Source organism: Orycteropus afer, unplaced genomic scaffold (assembly GCF_000298275.1).
Source record: "Orycteropus afer afer isolate SDZICR_OR568_19922 unplaced genomic scaffold, OryAfe1.0 scaffold01204, whole genome shotgun sequence".
Lineage (NCBI taxonomy): Eukaryota > Metazoa > Chordata > Mammalia > Tubulidentata > Orycteropodidae > Orycteropus > Orycteropus afer.
The window spans coordinates 97,755-113,471 of NW_006922791.1; the positions used below are offsets into that span (position 1 = coordinate 97,755).

Below are 15,717 nucleotides of genomic sequence, written 5' to 3' on the forward strand. Positions count from 1 at the left end.
TGCTGATTTTGAACTCAGTCTTGCCTTAGTTAAAAACATATTTAGATATGCATCTAAGCCTTGAGCCTCACTGCCCTATGGAAACCTCTGTAGAAGTAAGACAAAAACAGTAGGGGCTAAGCATGCTATTTTTGCAGTATGAAGAGTGTACCATCTTGAGTCAATATGTCTAATACTTTATTTTGACTTTGCCATCAACTTTTTATTGCAACTGTCACTATAGAGAAACTATTTTTCCTACCCCCAATCACCTTGGACCATTTCTGACTGACACCTTGGTAAAATTTTTCAGGCATGTCGGCAGTTTCCCAGCTCAAGTGTTTTACATAGACTGAGGGGTTTTTGCCAGTGCCTTGAGAGTTTCCTCAGACCATATGCAATTTAGAAGTTTCCACCATTTAATATGTCAATGAGGAATTCTCATCTAAAAATGACAAGAATCAGTGAATAAATATGCCAGCTTGTCTGGGCTTCCTTCCTTGGGAGAACTCCAAGAAGAATTTTGCAGGACACCTTACAGCATCCCAAGCATTTGATTCACAGAAGAGTACAACAGTAATTTGCTCTTTACACCAATATATTTCCTACCTTATCTGCCTCATATTCATCATTTACTCATCTATGCTCCCTGGAGTCACCCACCAAATAAACATACTACCAAGTTCTTCTTTCAGGGCCTGCTCACGGGGAAGTTTTTGATCTTGTTTATGGTAAGGTTTGTGATGTTGTTTATTATGTAGTCTCTCATATGCAGCTACAGATGGAATGTCCCAGGCACAAATGAAATTCTGTGGATGGATGAAAATAGGATATGTCGACACTGCTACGTTACTGAATAATAGGATACCCTGTCAGAAAATTATTAGTATTTGAGACGTAAACACTCACTTAACATCATTACTCCTGGCCTGACCACCAGTATCTTGATTTAAATACTTTTCTAGGTGAAGCTTTCAAAATGTTCTTACTCTTCTTAAGAAAGAATATTCATTTTTTAAACTCCCAGAATCAATATGGACACCACAACAAATAGAAGTGAAGTTTTGGTTTCTCCTCAAACATTATAATGTTGGTAAGACATATGATTACTCCAGAAAGCTTATGTAAGAAAAAGATTATCATCATGATAAGTGTCATTCACTCACCTATGAGGAGGAAAACTTTCTTGTTCTCTCAAGTGATTCTTATTGGACTGCAATCAGAACAAGAATTTAGGATTGTCTCTGAACTTTGAGATACACTTCTGAGAGTTTGACATCAAATTTCCTCATTAATCCCAAAGTATTTTAGAATAGGAAGAATTACCATTGGGACTTTGTTAATTATCTAGTGTACTTTTGATTTCCCTATTGAAGATAGGCAATTAATCCTCCTGCTTTCCTTGTTGTTGTTGTTAGGTGCTGTCGAGTGAGTTCCAACTCATAGCTACCCTATGTACAACAGAATGAAATGCTACCCACTACTGTGCCAGCCTCACAAACTTGCTATACCTGAGCAAAAACTATGATCTGCATTCCTCAGGGTGAAAGAACTGAAGAAAAATTTCAGGCTTTGGGTTGTAATGTTGAAGGATTCTATAGGTAAAATATTGAGTGGCATTTATCAAAAGCATCAAAAGAAAGGGGAAGAAATACACAGAGCTATTGTACCAAAAAGACTTGGTCAGTGTTCAACCATGTCAGGAGGTAGCATAAGACCCTGAACTGATGGTACTAAGGGAGAAACTCAAGCTGCACTGAAGGCATTGATGAAAAACAAGGACCCAGGAGTTGATGAAATACCTGTTAGGATGTTTCAACAAATGGACACAAAATGGAATGCACTCACTTGCCTATGCTAAGGAATTTGGAAGACAGCTACCTGGGAAACTGACTGGAATAGAGCCAAATTTATGCCCATTCTAAAGGAAAATGGTCCAACAGATGCAGACTTTATTTTGTAAGTAAAATTTTATAGATGACAATTCAAAAATGGTTCCAGTAGTACATTAACAAGGAAGTGCCAGAAATTCCAGCCAGATTCAGAAGAGAACTTGGAATGAGAGACATTATCGCTGATGTCAGATGGCTAGAAGTGGAGAATTCCAGAAAATATTTACCTGTATTTCATTGACTATGCAAAATTATTCAACAATATGGATCATAAAAAAATATAGATAGCACTATGAAGAATGAGAAATCCAGAACACTTAATTGTGCTCATGCAGAATTTGTATATACACCATGAGCAGTCGTTTGAACAGAGCAAGGGAATATAGCATTGCTTAAAATCAGATATGGTGTGCTTCAGAGTTATATTCTTTCACTATATGTATTCAAACTCTATACTGAACATAGAATCTGAGAAACTGGACTATATGAAGATGTAGTGGCATCAGGTACAACAACAACAACAGTGGCATCAGGATTGGAGTAAGACTCACTAACAACCCCAAATATGCAGATGACACAACTTGCTTGCTGAAAGGGAAAAGACCTGAAGCATTAACTGATAAAGATCAAACATTATAGCCTTCTGTACAGATTTCACTTCAACATAAAGGAGCAGTAGACATCATGATAAAGAGAAAACAATGAAGTTGTCAGGAATTTCATTTTACTTGGATCCACCATCAAAGGCTATGGAAACAGCAGTCAGGAAATCAAATGATGTGCTGCAGTAGGCAAATCTGATCCAAAAAAAAAAAAAAAAAATCCCACTGCCATCAAGTTGGTTCTGACTCATAGCAACCTTATAAGAAGATAGAACTGTCCCATGATATCTCCAAGGCTGCAAACCCTTCCGGAAGTAGACGGCCCCTTATTTTTCTTCTAGAACTGCTAGTGGGTTTGAACCACTGACCTCTTAGCTAGCAGCCAAATGCTGCACATTCTACTGCCCAGTGCTCCTTAATCTGCTTTAAGTGACATCTTTAAAATTTTTAAAAGCAAAAGATGTCATTTTGAGGATTAGGTGCACCTGGATGAACCCAGAGCAGAGTGGAGCTCTGGATAAGGCATTTGGCTGCTAACCAGAGGGTCAGCAATTCAAATCCACCAGCTGCTCCATGGATGGGGCAATTTACTTCCATAAAGATTTACAACCTTGGAAACCCAATGGGGGTCTCTATGAGTTGGAATCAACTCAGTGGCAGTGAGTTTGGCTTTTTGGTTTGGCCCAATACATGGCTATTTTTATCACTTCATATGCATGAAAAACTGGACAATGGATAAGGAAGACTGAAGAAGAACTGATTCATTTCATACATGGTGTTGGTAAAGAATATCGAATATACCATGAACAGCCAGTACAATGAACAAAAAGTCTTCTAAGAACTGCAGTCAGATTACTCTGTAGAAGCGAGAATGGTCAGATATTGTCTCTCATACTTTGGGCATGTTATGAAGAGGGACTTTTAGAAAAGTCCATCATGCTTGATATAGTAAAAGGTGAGTACAAACAAGACTCTCAAGAGATGGATTGACACAGTGGCTGCAACAATGAGCCCAAATATAGCAACAATTGTGAGTATGGCACGTAGTAGGGGATTGTTTTGCTCTGTTTTACAGCATGTCTCTATGGGTCAGAACCAGCTGGATGACACCTAAAAACAACAACAACAAAAACATGAACACATGTAACTGCTATTTTATTGATTTTTTCTTTTTTATCTCAGGGACTAAATTGAGCTCATCCTATTCTAACACTGTATCTCATAACCATCACCAGTCCTCATGCCCCATTTCTGCTTCAATTCCCCTTCCCTACAGATATAGTTCTGCTAACAAGGTTAATATATGTCCTGAAAGAATATTGAAAGATTCCATGGGCAAAATATTGAATGATGCAGGAAACATGAAAAGAAGATAGAAGGAATACACAGAGTCACTGCACCAAAATGAATTGGTTGATGTTCCTCCATTTCAGGAGGAGGCATATGATTAAGAACCAATGTTATTGAAGGAAGAAGTCAAAGCTGCACTGGTGGAATTGGCAAAGAACAAGGTTCCAGAAATTGACAGAATACCCACTGAGATGTTTCAACAAATGGATGCCTTGTTGGAAGCGCTCACTCGGTTATGCCAAGAAATTTAAAAGACAGCTACCTGGCCAAATAACTGGAAGAGATGCATATTTGTACCCATTCCAAAGAACGATGATCCCACAAAATGTGGACATTATTGATCAATATCATTAATATCACACACAAGTAAAATATTACTGAAGATAATTAAAAAACTGTTGCAGCAGTGCATTGACAGAGAGCTTCCAGAAATGCAAGCTGGATTCAGAAGAGGACATGGAATGAGGTATATCATTGCTGACGTCAGATGGATCTTGACTGAAAGCAAAGAATACCAGCAAGATGTTTACTTATGTTTTACTGTGTCAAAGCATTCGATTGTTTGGATCATGACAAATTATGAATAACAATGAGAAGAATGGGAATTCCAGAACACTTACTTGTATTCATGAGGAACCTGTGTAGATCAGGAGGCTGTTGTTCAAACAGAATAAGGGGATACTGCATGGTTCAAAATCAAGAAGGAAGTTTGTCAAGATTGTATCCTTTCATCATACTTATTTGACTTGTATGCTGAGCAAATTATCCAAGAAACTGGATTATATGGAGAACATAGCATCAGGATTGGAGGAAGACTCATTAACAACCTGCAATATGCAGATGACACAATACTGCTTGCTGAAAGTGAGGATGAGTTGAAGCACTGATGAAGATTAAGACTACAGTCTGTGGTATGGATTATTCCTCAATATAAAGAAAACAAAAATACTTACAACTGGTCAAATAAACAGCTTTTTAGTGGATGGAGAAAAGTTTGAAGTTGTCAAGGATTTCATATTACTTAGTTCTACAATCAATACCAATGAAAGCAGCATTCAAGACATCAGATCATATATTGCATTGGGCAAGTCTGCTGCAAAAGACCTCTTTCAAGTGATGAGGAGCAAGGACGTCTCCTTGAAGACTAAGTAACACCTAATTCAAGCCATGGTATTTTCAATCACCTGTTATCCATGAGAGAGCTGGACAACGGATAAGGAAGATTGGAGAAGAGTTGATTCTTTTGAGTTGTGGTGTTGGAGAGGAATGTTAAGAGAACCTGCTAAAAGGACTAACAAATCTGTCCTGGAAGAAACACAACTAGAATGCTCCTTGGAAGAGAGAATGGCCAGACTTCATCTCACTTACTTTGGTCATGTTGTTAGAAGGAACCATTCCCTGGAGAAGGATATCACGTTTGGTGAGGTGGAGGGTTGAAGAAGGGGAAGACTCTCAATGAGATGGATAGACACAGTGGTTGCAATGATGGGTTCAGGTATAGCAAAGATCATGAGGCTGGCACAAGACTGGGCAGTGTTTCAGCCTGCCATGCATAGGGTCTCTGGGAGTCAGAGATGACTCAATCGCATCTTTAAACAACAACATACATAAACCTTTCCTTGACTTTTTACAACAATAGACTAATACAGTATTTGTCCTCCTGTGATGGACTTATTTCACTCAGCATAACGTCCTCCAAATTCATCCACGTTATGTGGTGTTTTGCAGATTATAAATTATTCTTTAGCATTGCATAGTATTCCATTGTGTGTATTTACCATACTTTGTTTATCCACTCTTCTGTTGATGGGTACCTAGGTTGGTTCTATCTGTTTGTATTGTTAATAGTGCTGTGATGAACATGCTGGTGTCTATATCTGTTCTTGGCCCAACTGGCCATAGATTTTCTTGAAAATTGTTACCGGTTTTAGACAATAACATTCCACCTCCAAAGAAACTAAATAAAGACATCAAAAAAGTAGTGTTTAATTTTGTAGTTTTCTAACAAAGATAATAAATTCTACACAACAGTTTTTTTAAATTTTTATGTGATTTGTGTGAAAGTTTACAGAATAAATTCACATTCTATACAGCAGTACATACACATTTTGTTTGATGACATTAATTGCAATTTCCCACAATGTAACAGCTCTCCTCCCACTCCCCCCACATATCTTCCTCTTCCATGTGTCCTTCCCTCCCACTTATTCCTGCCTCTTGAGCTGTTTCCCTGTGCATACACTGTCCTTCTATTCACCCAGGATTGATCTCTCCAATGAGTGTATCTACCTATTGTAAATGTTCAGCTCATACGACTGTCTTTTTTTTTTTTTTTTTTTTTGACTGGAAGCCACAGGAGTGGATTCAATTCCAGACCTGAAGGGAAGTTAGGGGCCATAGTCTCAGGGATTTCATGAGGTTCTATCAGACCAGCAAACCTGGTCCCTTTTTTTTTTTTTTTTTGTTAATGATTTTGAGTTTTGTTCCACATTGTTCTCCCACTCTATCCAGGATCTCCTACATAGATCCACCTGCTAGTGGGTGGCAGTGATAAGTGGGCACCATCTAATTCTTCTGGCCTTATGGCCATATAGGTGAGAATCACATAATCTACCAGTCCCTTGGATTAATTGTTTCCAGGTCCTTTTGTTTTTCTTCATTCTTCTTTGCTGTGGGTGAGGAGGAACCCATCCTTGCATCTAGATGGCCATGTGCAAGCTTTTAAAATCCCAGTCACTACTCAACAAAGCAGGATGTGGAACAATATTTTTTGGTGGTATATTGTGCCAATTGATTTTAATGTCCCTGAAACTATGGTTTCTGAGCCCACAGGTACAACTACGTCCTTCTTCCGGGTAGCTGGTTGTGGCCAAGAAGTTCCTACAACCTTGTCCCTTGTCAGCTGTACTGTGTACCTGGACATTCTTACAGAATATACAAATACACTTGTAGAAACACTGTCTGCCAACACTATATATGGTCATGGGCACACTTTACCCTGACACACCTGATCAGTCAACCTGTTCACATATCTCTCCACCTGTAGATCAATGTTTGCCATCACTGACAACGAAGTACTGTATGTGCAAAAGGGTTCATCTTGGTTGTCTGTACCTCCCATGCATCTCTCTATGTTTTGCTCTTTCTCACTGCCACCGTATTGATCACTCACATTTTGTACACAGCTCTTTTCTTCACCCAAATGTACACTTGTCTCAGCCTATCAGTGTTCTCTTCCCTCCTCCTCCAACCCTGACAATCAACAAAGAAAGTTTCATTCCATATATAAACTTTTCCTTGACTTTTTGCAATGGCAGATAATACAATATTTGTCCTTCTGTGATTGACTTATTTCACTCAGCATAATGTCTTCCAAGTTCATCCACATTATGTGGTGTTTTGCAGATTCTACATTATTCTTTAGGGTTGCATAATATTCCATTTCTACACAACATGCTTTAGTATGAGACAATGGGTAAGGCATTTATGTGCTAATCAAGAGGTCATCAGTTCCAACCCACCAGTTGCTGCTTTGTGGGAGGAGGATGAAATAATCTACTGCCTTAAAGAATTACAGCCTTAGAAACCCAATAGAAGTCACTATGAGTTGAAATTGTCTTGATGGCAGTGGGTTTTTATCATGTGGAAAACATTTAATTATATGTTATGATTAGCTGAACATAAATATTTTGCTTTGTGCACATGTGCCAAGAGAAAAGAGAGGTAAGGTAGAATCTTTTGTTTAGTTCACTCAGCTGTGGCATATTTCCTCTTTCAAAGTGCTATTGGTTTAGTTTTTATTTACTCCTACATATTTACCATTCTGTGATATAAAATTATTTTAAGTGTAAGACAACAATGAGTTTACAAAAAATTGTAGTAGGTGGAGGAAATGGAACAAAAGGTTAAGAATAGAGAATATGGTGTAAAAGAGAAAAGAAGTAAAATTGTAATAAAATGCTTAGTCTCAAACAAAAGGTAGATGTACCAAAGAGAATTACCTTCCCAGCAATGACTCTCATATACGTCCAGCACCCATTATCAAGCTTTCTTTTCCTTGTTTCAAAAACATGGTGTGTATCTTAGAGGCCATCAAGTCAACTCTAGCATATGACAACCCAATGCGTTACAGGGGAGCTCTGGAAGCATAGTGCCTAAGGCATTTGACTGCTAACCAGAAGGCTGGTGGTTCAAATCCACCAGCCACTCCTCAGAAGGAATATTGGGCAATCTACTTTCATAGAGGTACTGCCTTGGAAACCCAAGGAGGTATTGCTGTGAGTCGGGTCCAACTGGACTGCAGCGCATTTGTTTGTTTGTTTGTTTGTTTTCAATGTGTTACTAAGTAGAACTTTACCATAGGTTTTTCTTGGATATAATCTTAAAGAAAGAAGATCTCTAGGTGTTTACTTTTGTGGTACCATTAGATGTGTTCCCTCCACCAACAATTAGGTACTAGATACTTTATTTAGAGACTATAAGAACCAAATCTTTTAATTATTTCCATTCTATTTATTATATTTATTTCCTTTGAAAGTGTTATTTATTACATATCTAAGTTGATTTTCAAATTAATACATTTTTCAACATAATATTAGCTATTTTACATTGGTATAAAGTGCAACAAGTTTTGTCCTGTTGAAATAAATGGCTTTTTTTTTTTTTTTTCTTTTTTAACCACGTAAGGCCTTTGCATTTAACAGTAAATTTGTCAGGAGCAAATTTAGACTTTTACCAGAAGATAGCTGCAGTTATGTGTTTACAGTATTCTGAGTGAGTGACACGGGTTATTCAGGAACCTCTTCAGTGCATCCTTCACGTCTCTGTTCCTTAGGCTGTAAATGAGGGGATTCAGCATCGGTGTCACTAGAGTGTAAAAGATCGAAGCCATTTTGTCAGTATCTAATGAGTGGTTGGTCCTTGGCTGCAAATACATGAAAAGGAGAGTTCCATAGAACACAGTGACTGCCACCATGTGAGATGCACAGGTTGAAAAAGCCTTTTGTCTTCCCTCTGAGGATGGTATTCTCAAAATGGCAAGGCCAATGTTGAAGTAGGATATTAGAATAATGGTAACAGAGAAAAACAAATTGGTCCCTGAAAAGGTGAACACTGCTGTTTCGGGAATGAAGGTATCAGAACAGGACAATGCTAACAAAGGAACGTTATCACAGTAAAAATGGTTGATTACATTAGAAGAGCAGTATGATACCGAGAACACACAGGAAGAGACGGTCAGTGCTGTGGTCAGACTGTAGAGGTATGTGAGGGATACCAGCAGAAGGCAAAGCTGCCGAGAGACCACCACCATGTACAGCAGGGGGTTACAAATGGCCACGTAGCGGTCATAGGCCATTGCCGCCAGCATGAAAATCTCAGCCACAATGAAAACTGCGAATCCCCCAAGTTGAGCTGCACAACTGTAGTAGGAGATGGTTTTCTTCTTAACCAAGAAGCTGACCAGCATTTTAGGAGCGATGACGGTAGAATTGCAAAGATTGACGATAGCCAGGTGTCGGAGGAAAAAGTACATGGGGGTTTGAAGTCGAGAGTCCACACTGGTGAGGGTGATGATGCTCAGGTTGCCTGCCACCGTCAGCCCATAGATCACCAGGAAGGTAAAGAAAAGGGGCACCTGGAGCTCGGGACTGTCTGAGAACCCCCTGAGAATGAACTCAGTCACTCGAGTGACATTCCCTGCAGCCATTTACTGTGTTCTCATCTTTAAAGGAGGAAAGAGATTAATCGGTGTTAAAATTAATCTTAATAGTTATTCCTAGCAGCTCTGGTAGCGTAGTGCCTAAGGCACTTGACTGCTAACCAGAAGGCTGGTGGTTCAAACCCACCAGCCACTGCTCGGAAGGAAGACGGGGCAATCTAATTCTGTAGTGATACTGCCTCAGAAACCCAAGGAGGGCTCACTATGAGTAGGATCTGACTCAACGGCACATAACAACAACAACAACAGTTATTCCTAGTTAAAGTTTCATTTAAAATCTGTTTATTTTGTTCACAAACACTTTGAAGTTTCAGATCTTAATTGTTGTTCTTCCCAACTTTTCACATTTATTTATTCACTGCTGGACATAGTTTAATCTTGGATTTTTAAAATATATATGTGTGTATGTGTGTTTATACATATGTGTGTGTGTGTGTGTGTGTATTTTCTGATGAAATGTATTTTTTTTTTTCCTCTCCTACTGTTTTTCTAATGAACTGCCTTTAAGGAGTTAGAGGTGATGAGCCAGAGAGACCTCCAATTATCTTTTTTCTTGACTGCCACGTGCCTCTCCTCCATCTCATACCATATATCCATCCCCGGGTATTCAAATATTTGAGAATATCTGCAGGAAACATTTCCAGAGCCCTGGCTCTCCTGACGTTTCTAGCACATCCTTCTGCTTCAACTATCCACAGATAGATCTACATCTCTTTGCTTTTCCTTCTATAGTTGCAAGAAGACTGAATCCTTATATCTTACTCTTTGTCTTTCTGCTGCCATATATATCAGCTTTATACTGTCATTTGTCCTGCAGATCAATCTCAGTGATTTCTTGGCCTACTTTCCTTCCTTTTATGTTATCCTCTTTGCATGCCTTAAACTATATGAAGTCTGTTTGCTTTTTTTTTTGTTGTTGTTGTTATTGTTGCTCTTTTGATTAATTTTTATTACTTACAGTTGTGATTTGTTCAATTATTGGACTCTATTTCTATACCAAAATGAGTGGGATGGTAATCCTAACATTTAGTTAATGTCCATTATGTGCTTCTCCTTGTTGTTAGTTGTTATCTAGTGGGTCATGACTCATGGTGACCCCCATGTGTAGAGCAGACTGGCTCTGTAGGGTTTCCAAAGCTGTGATCTTTAAGAAGCTGATTGCCAAGACTGTCTCCTCTGGGTGCCTCCAGCTGCCAATGTTTCAGCTAGTAGTTGAAAGCATAACCATTTCTTTCCACCCATGGATTCTCACTATGTGCCTACAGCTATGCTAAATACTTTGAAATAATTTTCTCATTCTTTATTTTGCATTAGAGTTTTAGGAGATGGATGTTACTACTTCTATGTTTATTTGAGGCAACTGAGGCCCAATGAAGTTAAGTTACTCAGAGTCTGCTTAAGGTATTGATGGATAAAGGCATGGGCTAAACTTGTGGTTTGATTTTTTTTTTTTTTTAATTTGTTTCTTTGGTGGTTATTATTGTTTTATTCTACCAAATAATTACTCTGTGTTATTAAACAAATATTTATATTCTTGAATAGTTTAAAGGAATAGCATAACACACATATATAGGTTAATGAGCAAAAAGTCTGGTACTTAGTTATTTCAAAATACATGTTATCTCTAATTATTATTGTTATTATTATTATTGGCTTGCTTTGAATGATTTTAAAGTTTTTATATTATTATTATTTCTTTAATTTCAGTACCTGTTTCACATTCTACCTTATTAAAGAGTCTTAATGGTTGAGAAAGAAATAGCAATTGAATTAGTTTTCTACATGAAAAAGGGGTGGCCCTGTTGGCACAGTGGTTAAGCATTCCACTGTTTCAAACCCATCAGCCTGTCTGCAGTAGAAAGATGTGGCAATCTGCTTCAGCAAAGACTTGCAGTCTTGGAAACTATGAAATGATCTGCTGTGCATGGGGTCGCTATGAGTTGGAAATGACTCGACGGCACCTAACAACAACAACAACAACAACAACAACTGTCCAGGATCTCTCTGAATCAAATCAATTCATCTGCAAAGGGTTGGTTTTTGTTTTTTGTGTATGCTAAACACTGGGCCACCTGATATTTGACTATATTTTCACAAAACAAAATATGCTCTTCCAAAAACATGATTCTCCTAAATCTGAAGTTATTTACTTATTTATCATTTTAAAGTACTTTATTCCATACTTCAAATATGTCTCTGGTAAACTGATCCAGTTTTGTTGCACCAACTACCCACATATCTTGTCTCCTATCATGATATCAAAAAGAGTGACAAGTTTTATAACAAGGTAAGCTTACCCTGATAAACCTCATAGCAACACTCACTTTGATCAAAACATCTCTTGTGTGATCATTACACATAAACACTATTCAGTGCATTGTTTACTCTCGTTTATAATATAATTTATACACTTATCCTTCATTTAACCAAAACAAGGATATAAAGAAAATGAATTACTGATTGTCTACCATGCATTTGTTCTATTAGCTTTGTGGACAGTGTTTGTGTATATTTACTGTTCTTATGTATTAATAATTTTCTTCTATTGAAATACAACTGACAGGAAGTTAGGGTGGCTCTTTATTTCAGTGAGGACATGGCAGAAAAATAAAATTCCTGTAGAACACCTCCAGTTTTCTGCTGTTTTTTTTTTCTCCTCCTGCATCTTATCTGATTTAGCGTTCATCCCTGAAGAGTGATTTTACTTTTCTAACAATAATTTTAGTTTTCAAATTATTTTTGAGTAGAACTATTTTGTAGTTCTTGTCCCATAATAACTTGTCAATAAATAAATTTTTCAAACGCATATCTAATGTCAGTTATTTTAATGTCTCCTTTCACTTTCAAAACTCTCATAGTTTGAATAAAACCTTATATTGCCAGCTAATTCTTAAAGAGCTTCTGAGTTGATGTCAAGAGTATTTTCCATTGAACTTATTTGGACATGTATTGTGTTAGGGGAAAAATTGCTTCTTACTTTGAGTTCTCAGTGCCTACAAGGGACATAGAGACTGCATATTGGCACAGAGGATCTTTATCACTCTGGGCAATGCAAAAAATCAGGAAGGTGACAAAAATCTCAATTTTATGGACTTTAAGTAATTTTGTAGCTCTTTTTGGAAATGCAGAATCTTATATTTTAGGAACACTTAAGACACTTCCTGTCTGGTATAGACTGAAACCTAACCAAACCCACTGCTGTTGAGTTGATTCTGATTCCTAGTGGCCCCATAGGACAGAGTAGAGCAGCTCCATAGGGTTTTCTATGCCATAATCTTTAGGAAAGCCAACTCTCATATGTTTCTATTTTGCAGAAGCTGGTGTCTAACTGCCATCCTTCAATTAGCAGCTGATTTTTTAACTAGTACTCCTTACCTAGTATAGAGTGCTCTTGGAAATATCCATCATTTCTTCCAGTTCTAAAGCAGAGAGTGTTTCACTTCATCCTAAGGTGACATATATACCCTGGAATGACTGCTCACAATTCTGTATTCCTCTGGAGATAGGCTTCCCAAACTTTCAAAATTTATATACTGCCTTTACAAATTTTGCATTATTTTTAACATACATAAAACAATCATTTACTTATTGCTTTCAATTTCCTTAATTTGAACTACTTTTATATTGACAATACATATTTTAATGGGAAATGTTTCATTATTGACTAAAATTCATATTTGCTATCTGTAGATGTATCTGTAGCTGTCTGTTCATATATACATACACACGTATATATGTGTACATATATATTGTTGTTGTTGTTGTTATGTGCCGTCGAGTCAATATATTTAATTTAAAAAAAAACTACCACTGTGTTGTCAAATATAGTATATTCACTTTGTTAGACTGTGAATAAGAATCACACCATTTATTTTTATATACCTTACCATTGCATCTCCCTGGATTTCATCCACAATGAAAGAAATTAGGACACTTAATTACTAACAATTTTTGTATATCAAACTGCTAATAATAAAAATATATGAATGTGCCAAACATAAGGTATAAACACAGACAAACAAACAAAAAAACAAACTCTTTGTCACCAAATCAACAATCCAACTCATGGCAAACATTATTGGGTTTCTAAAGCTGTAAATCTTTATAGAAACATATTGTTCCATTTCTCTTCCCTGGAGTGACTGATGGGTTCAAACTACCAACCTTTTGGTTAACAGTCAAATGACTTAACCACTACACCATCAAAGTTTAAAATGTCAAAAATTCTTCCACACGGAGATAATTTGAAATTCTCAATTTATCATTAATCTCATTAATAGATGAAGGTTTGTATCTTCCAATTTTTGTGCTCCAAATACTATAGGTCACTGTCACAGCTTAATACAGCTGACAGTTTCAGCAGTGACTACCTGGATTATGACTATCTGGTAAGTATTTACTTACATGGATATATCACATTCATTCATATATAAAAATGATACGCTAAATATTTCCCATTCGTTTAGATAATTAAAGCTGGTCACTGATTTTACTTCTTTATATTACAACTTCTTTAACAGTGCTCAGTCTGATTTGTTAGCAGGAATGCTTGATTGCTACTTAAGTAATTACATGGTTGTATCTACTTCCATAGTGATACTGCCTCAGAAACCCAAGGAGGGGTCACCATGAGTCGGATCTGACTCAACGGCGGTGAGTATTTATTTATTTTTGTTTTTCTTTTCCACTTAGCAATCACTATGGAAGGATGCAGTAACTTTAAAAAGAGGACAGAGAAGGAATCATTTCAGTTCTGATTGTGATCTGAATTGACAGAGCTGTCAAGATACTTTGTCCTCCCATCTAGACTGAGAAGTAGGGAGCACATTTGGTGTCACCTACCTGTGCAGAGAGATCTGCTGAGATCCACTCCTAAATTTACTTCATGAGGCATTCTGGAGTTTTGCTAATTTCTGAAGTCCCTAAAGACATTCATACTAGAATGTGTTTGGTTTTAGACCCAATCCCTAAACATGACAACAAGTATTCCCAGAAAAAAGTCTGACTCTCCAGGGAAAGAAAGACAAATTGAATCTCATTAGGAAAGGTTCCTCTCAAAATCTCACCCAAACTGAGAAAACGTGCAGATAGACTAGGGACTTATTTAAATGATTACATTGAATAGCAAACACAGACAATGATCTTGGTCTGGCCCTTGTCTTAAGAAAATCCAACAGTTGGAAAGCATAAGATTCTGGTTCCAATGGGAAATTTTTTGTAAATATTGGGATAGCACTTAGCACAAAACTTCCCCTCTAGTGGCAAGAACAACCCCTAGTGCTTTACTGTTCAAACCAGATTACATACACCAAATTTAAAATGTAGAGTTTGTAAAGAGACTGAATATCAAATTTTTATTAAAACTCATAAAGCATAAACCATATCTGGTATCCTTTCTATTTATTCATTTATTCATTTTATTTAACTGACTTGAGTGGAAAAATGTATGTTTTTCACATCAACCTAGAATCTTCTTTCAAATAATGTATAAATACTGCAATTAAATATCAATAAACATTTTTTCTTAGTATCACTGGTCATATTCTAACTATAAGCTTTATAAGAGGAAGGGTTATGTCTAAATATTTTAGACTTTATTACCACCTTCTAAACTACTACCCAGGAAATAGTAGACATCTAATGAATGATTGGGAGCTCTGGTGGTGTAATGCCTAAGGCACTTGACTACTAACCAGAAGGCTGGCAGTTCAAACCCATCAGGCACTCCTTGGAAGGAAGATTGGGTGATCTACTTCTGTAGTGACACTGCCTCGGAAAGCCAAGGAGTGGTCGCTTTGAGGTGGAGATGACTCGACAGAACATAACAACGACAGTGAATGAATGAACTATCCATTCTAAAATCTGAAAACAAATATCTGGATTTTATTCCCAGTGCTATAATCAATCTTTAATGTTATTTTAACTTTGATAAAGGAACTGTGACAACTTATATCTCATTCTCTAAATTATTCATTCCTTCACTGCAGGTCACAACTCTTCATCCTTAATTTTGGTGTTAATATTTGATACCAGTTGCCATCGAGTTGATTTCAATTCATGGCGATCCATGTGTGTCAGAGTAGAAATGCGTTCTATATGGCTTTTCAATGGCTGTGATGTTTCAGAAGCTCTGCCAAGGTGCCTCTGGGTGGAGTCAAGGCATGACCATTTTATC

General features: G+C 37.2%; 1 protein-coding gene across 1 annotated transcript; it reads right to left on the reverse strand.

Annotated features, from left to right (window-relative positions):
• Nucleotides 1-8,582: 8,582 nt before the first annotated feature.
• Nucleotides 8,583-9,530, reverse strand: LOC103213000 (olfactory receptor 8J2-like). Its single transcript, XM_007958907.1, has one exon. The coding sequence runs from the start codon at nt 9,528-9,530 to the stop codon at nt 8,583-8,585; it is 948 nt and encodes a 315-aa protein (XP_007957098.1).
• Nucleotides 9,531-15,717: the final 6,187 nt, after the last annotated feature.

What these genes read in the sequence shown, in the direction of transcription:
- LOC103213000 (XM_007958907.1), bottom strand. Translation starts at nt 9,530, where the DNA reads ATGGCTGCAGGGAATGTCACTCGAGTGACTGAGTTCATTCTCAGGGGG.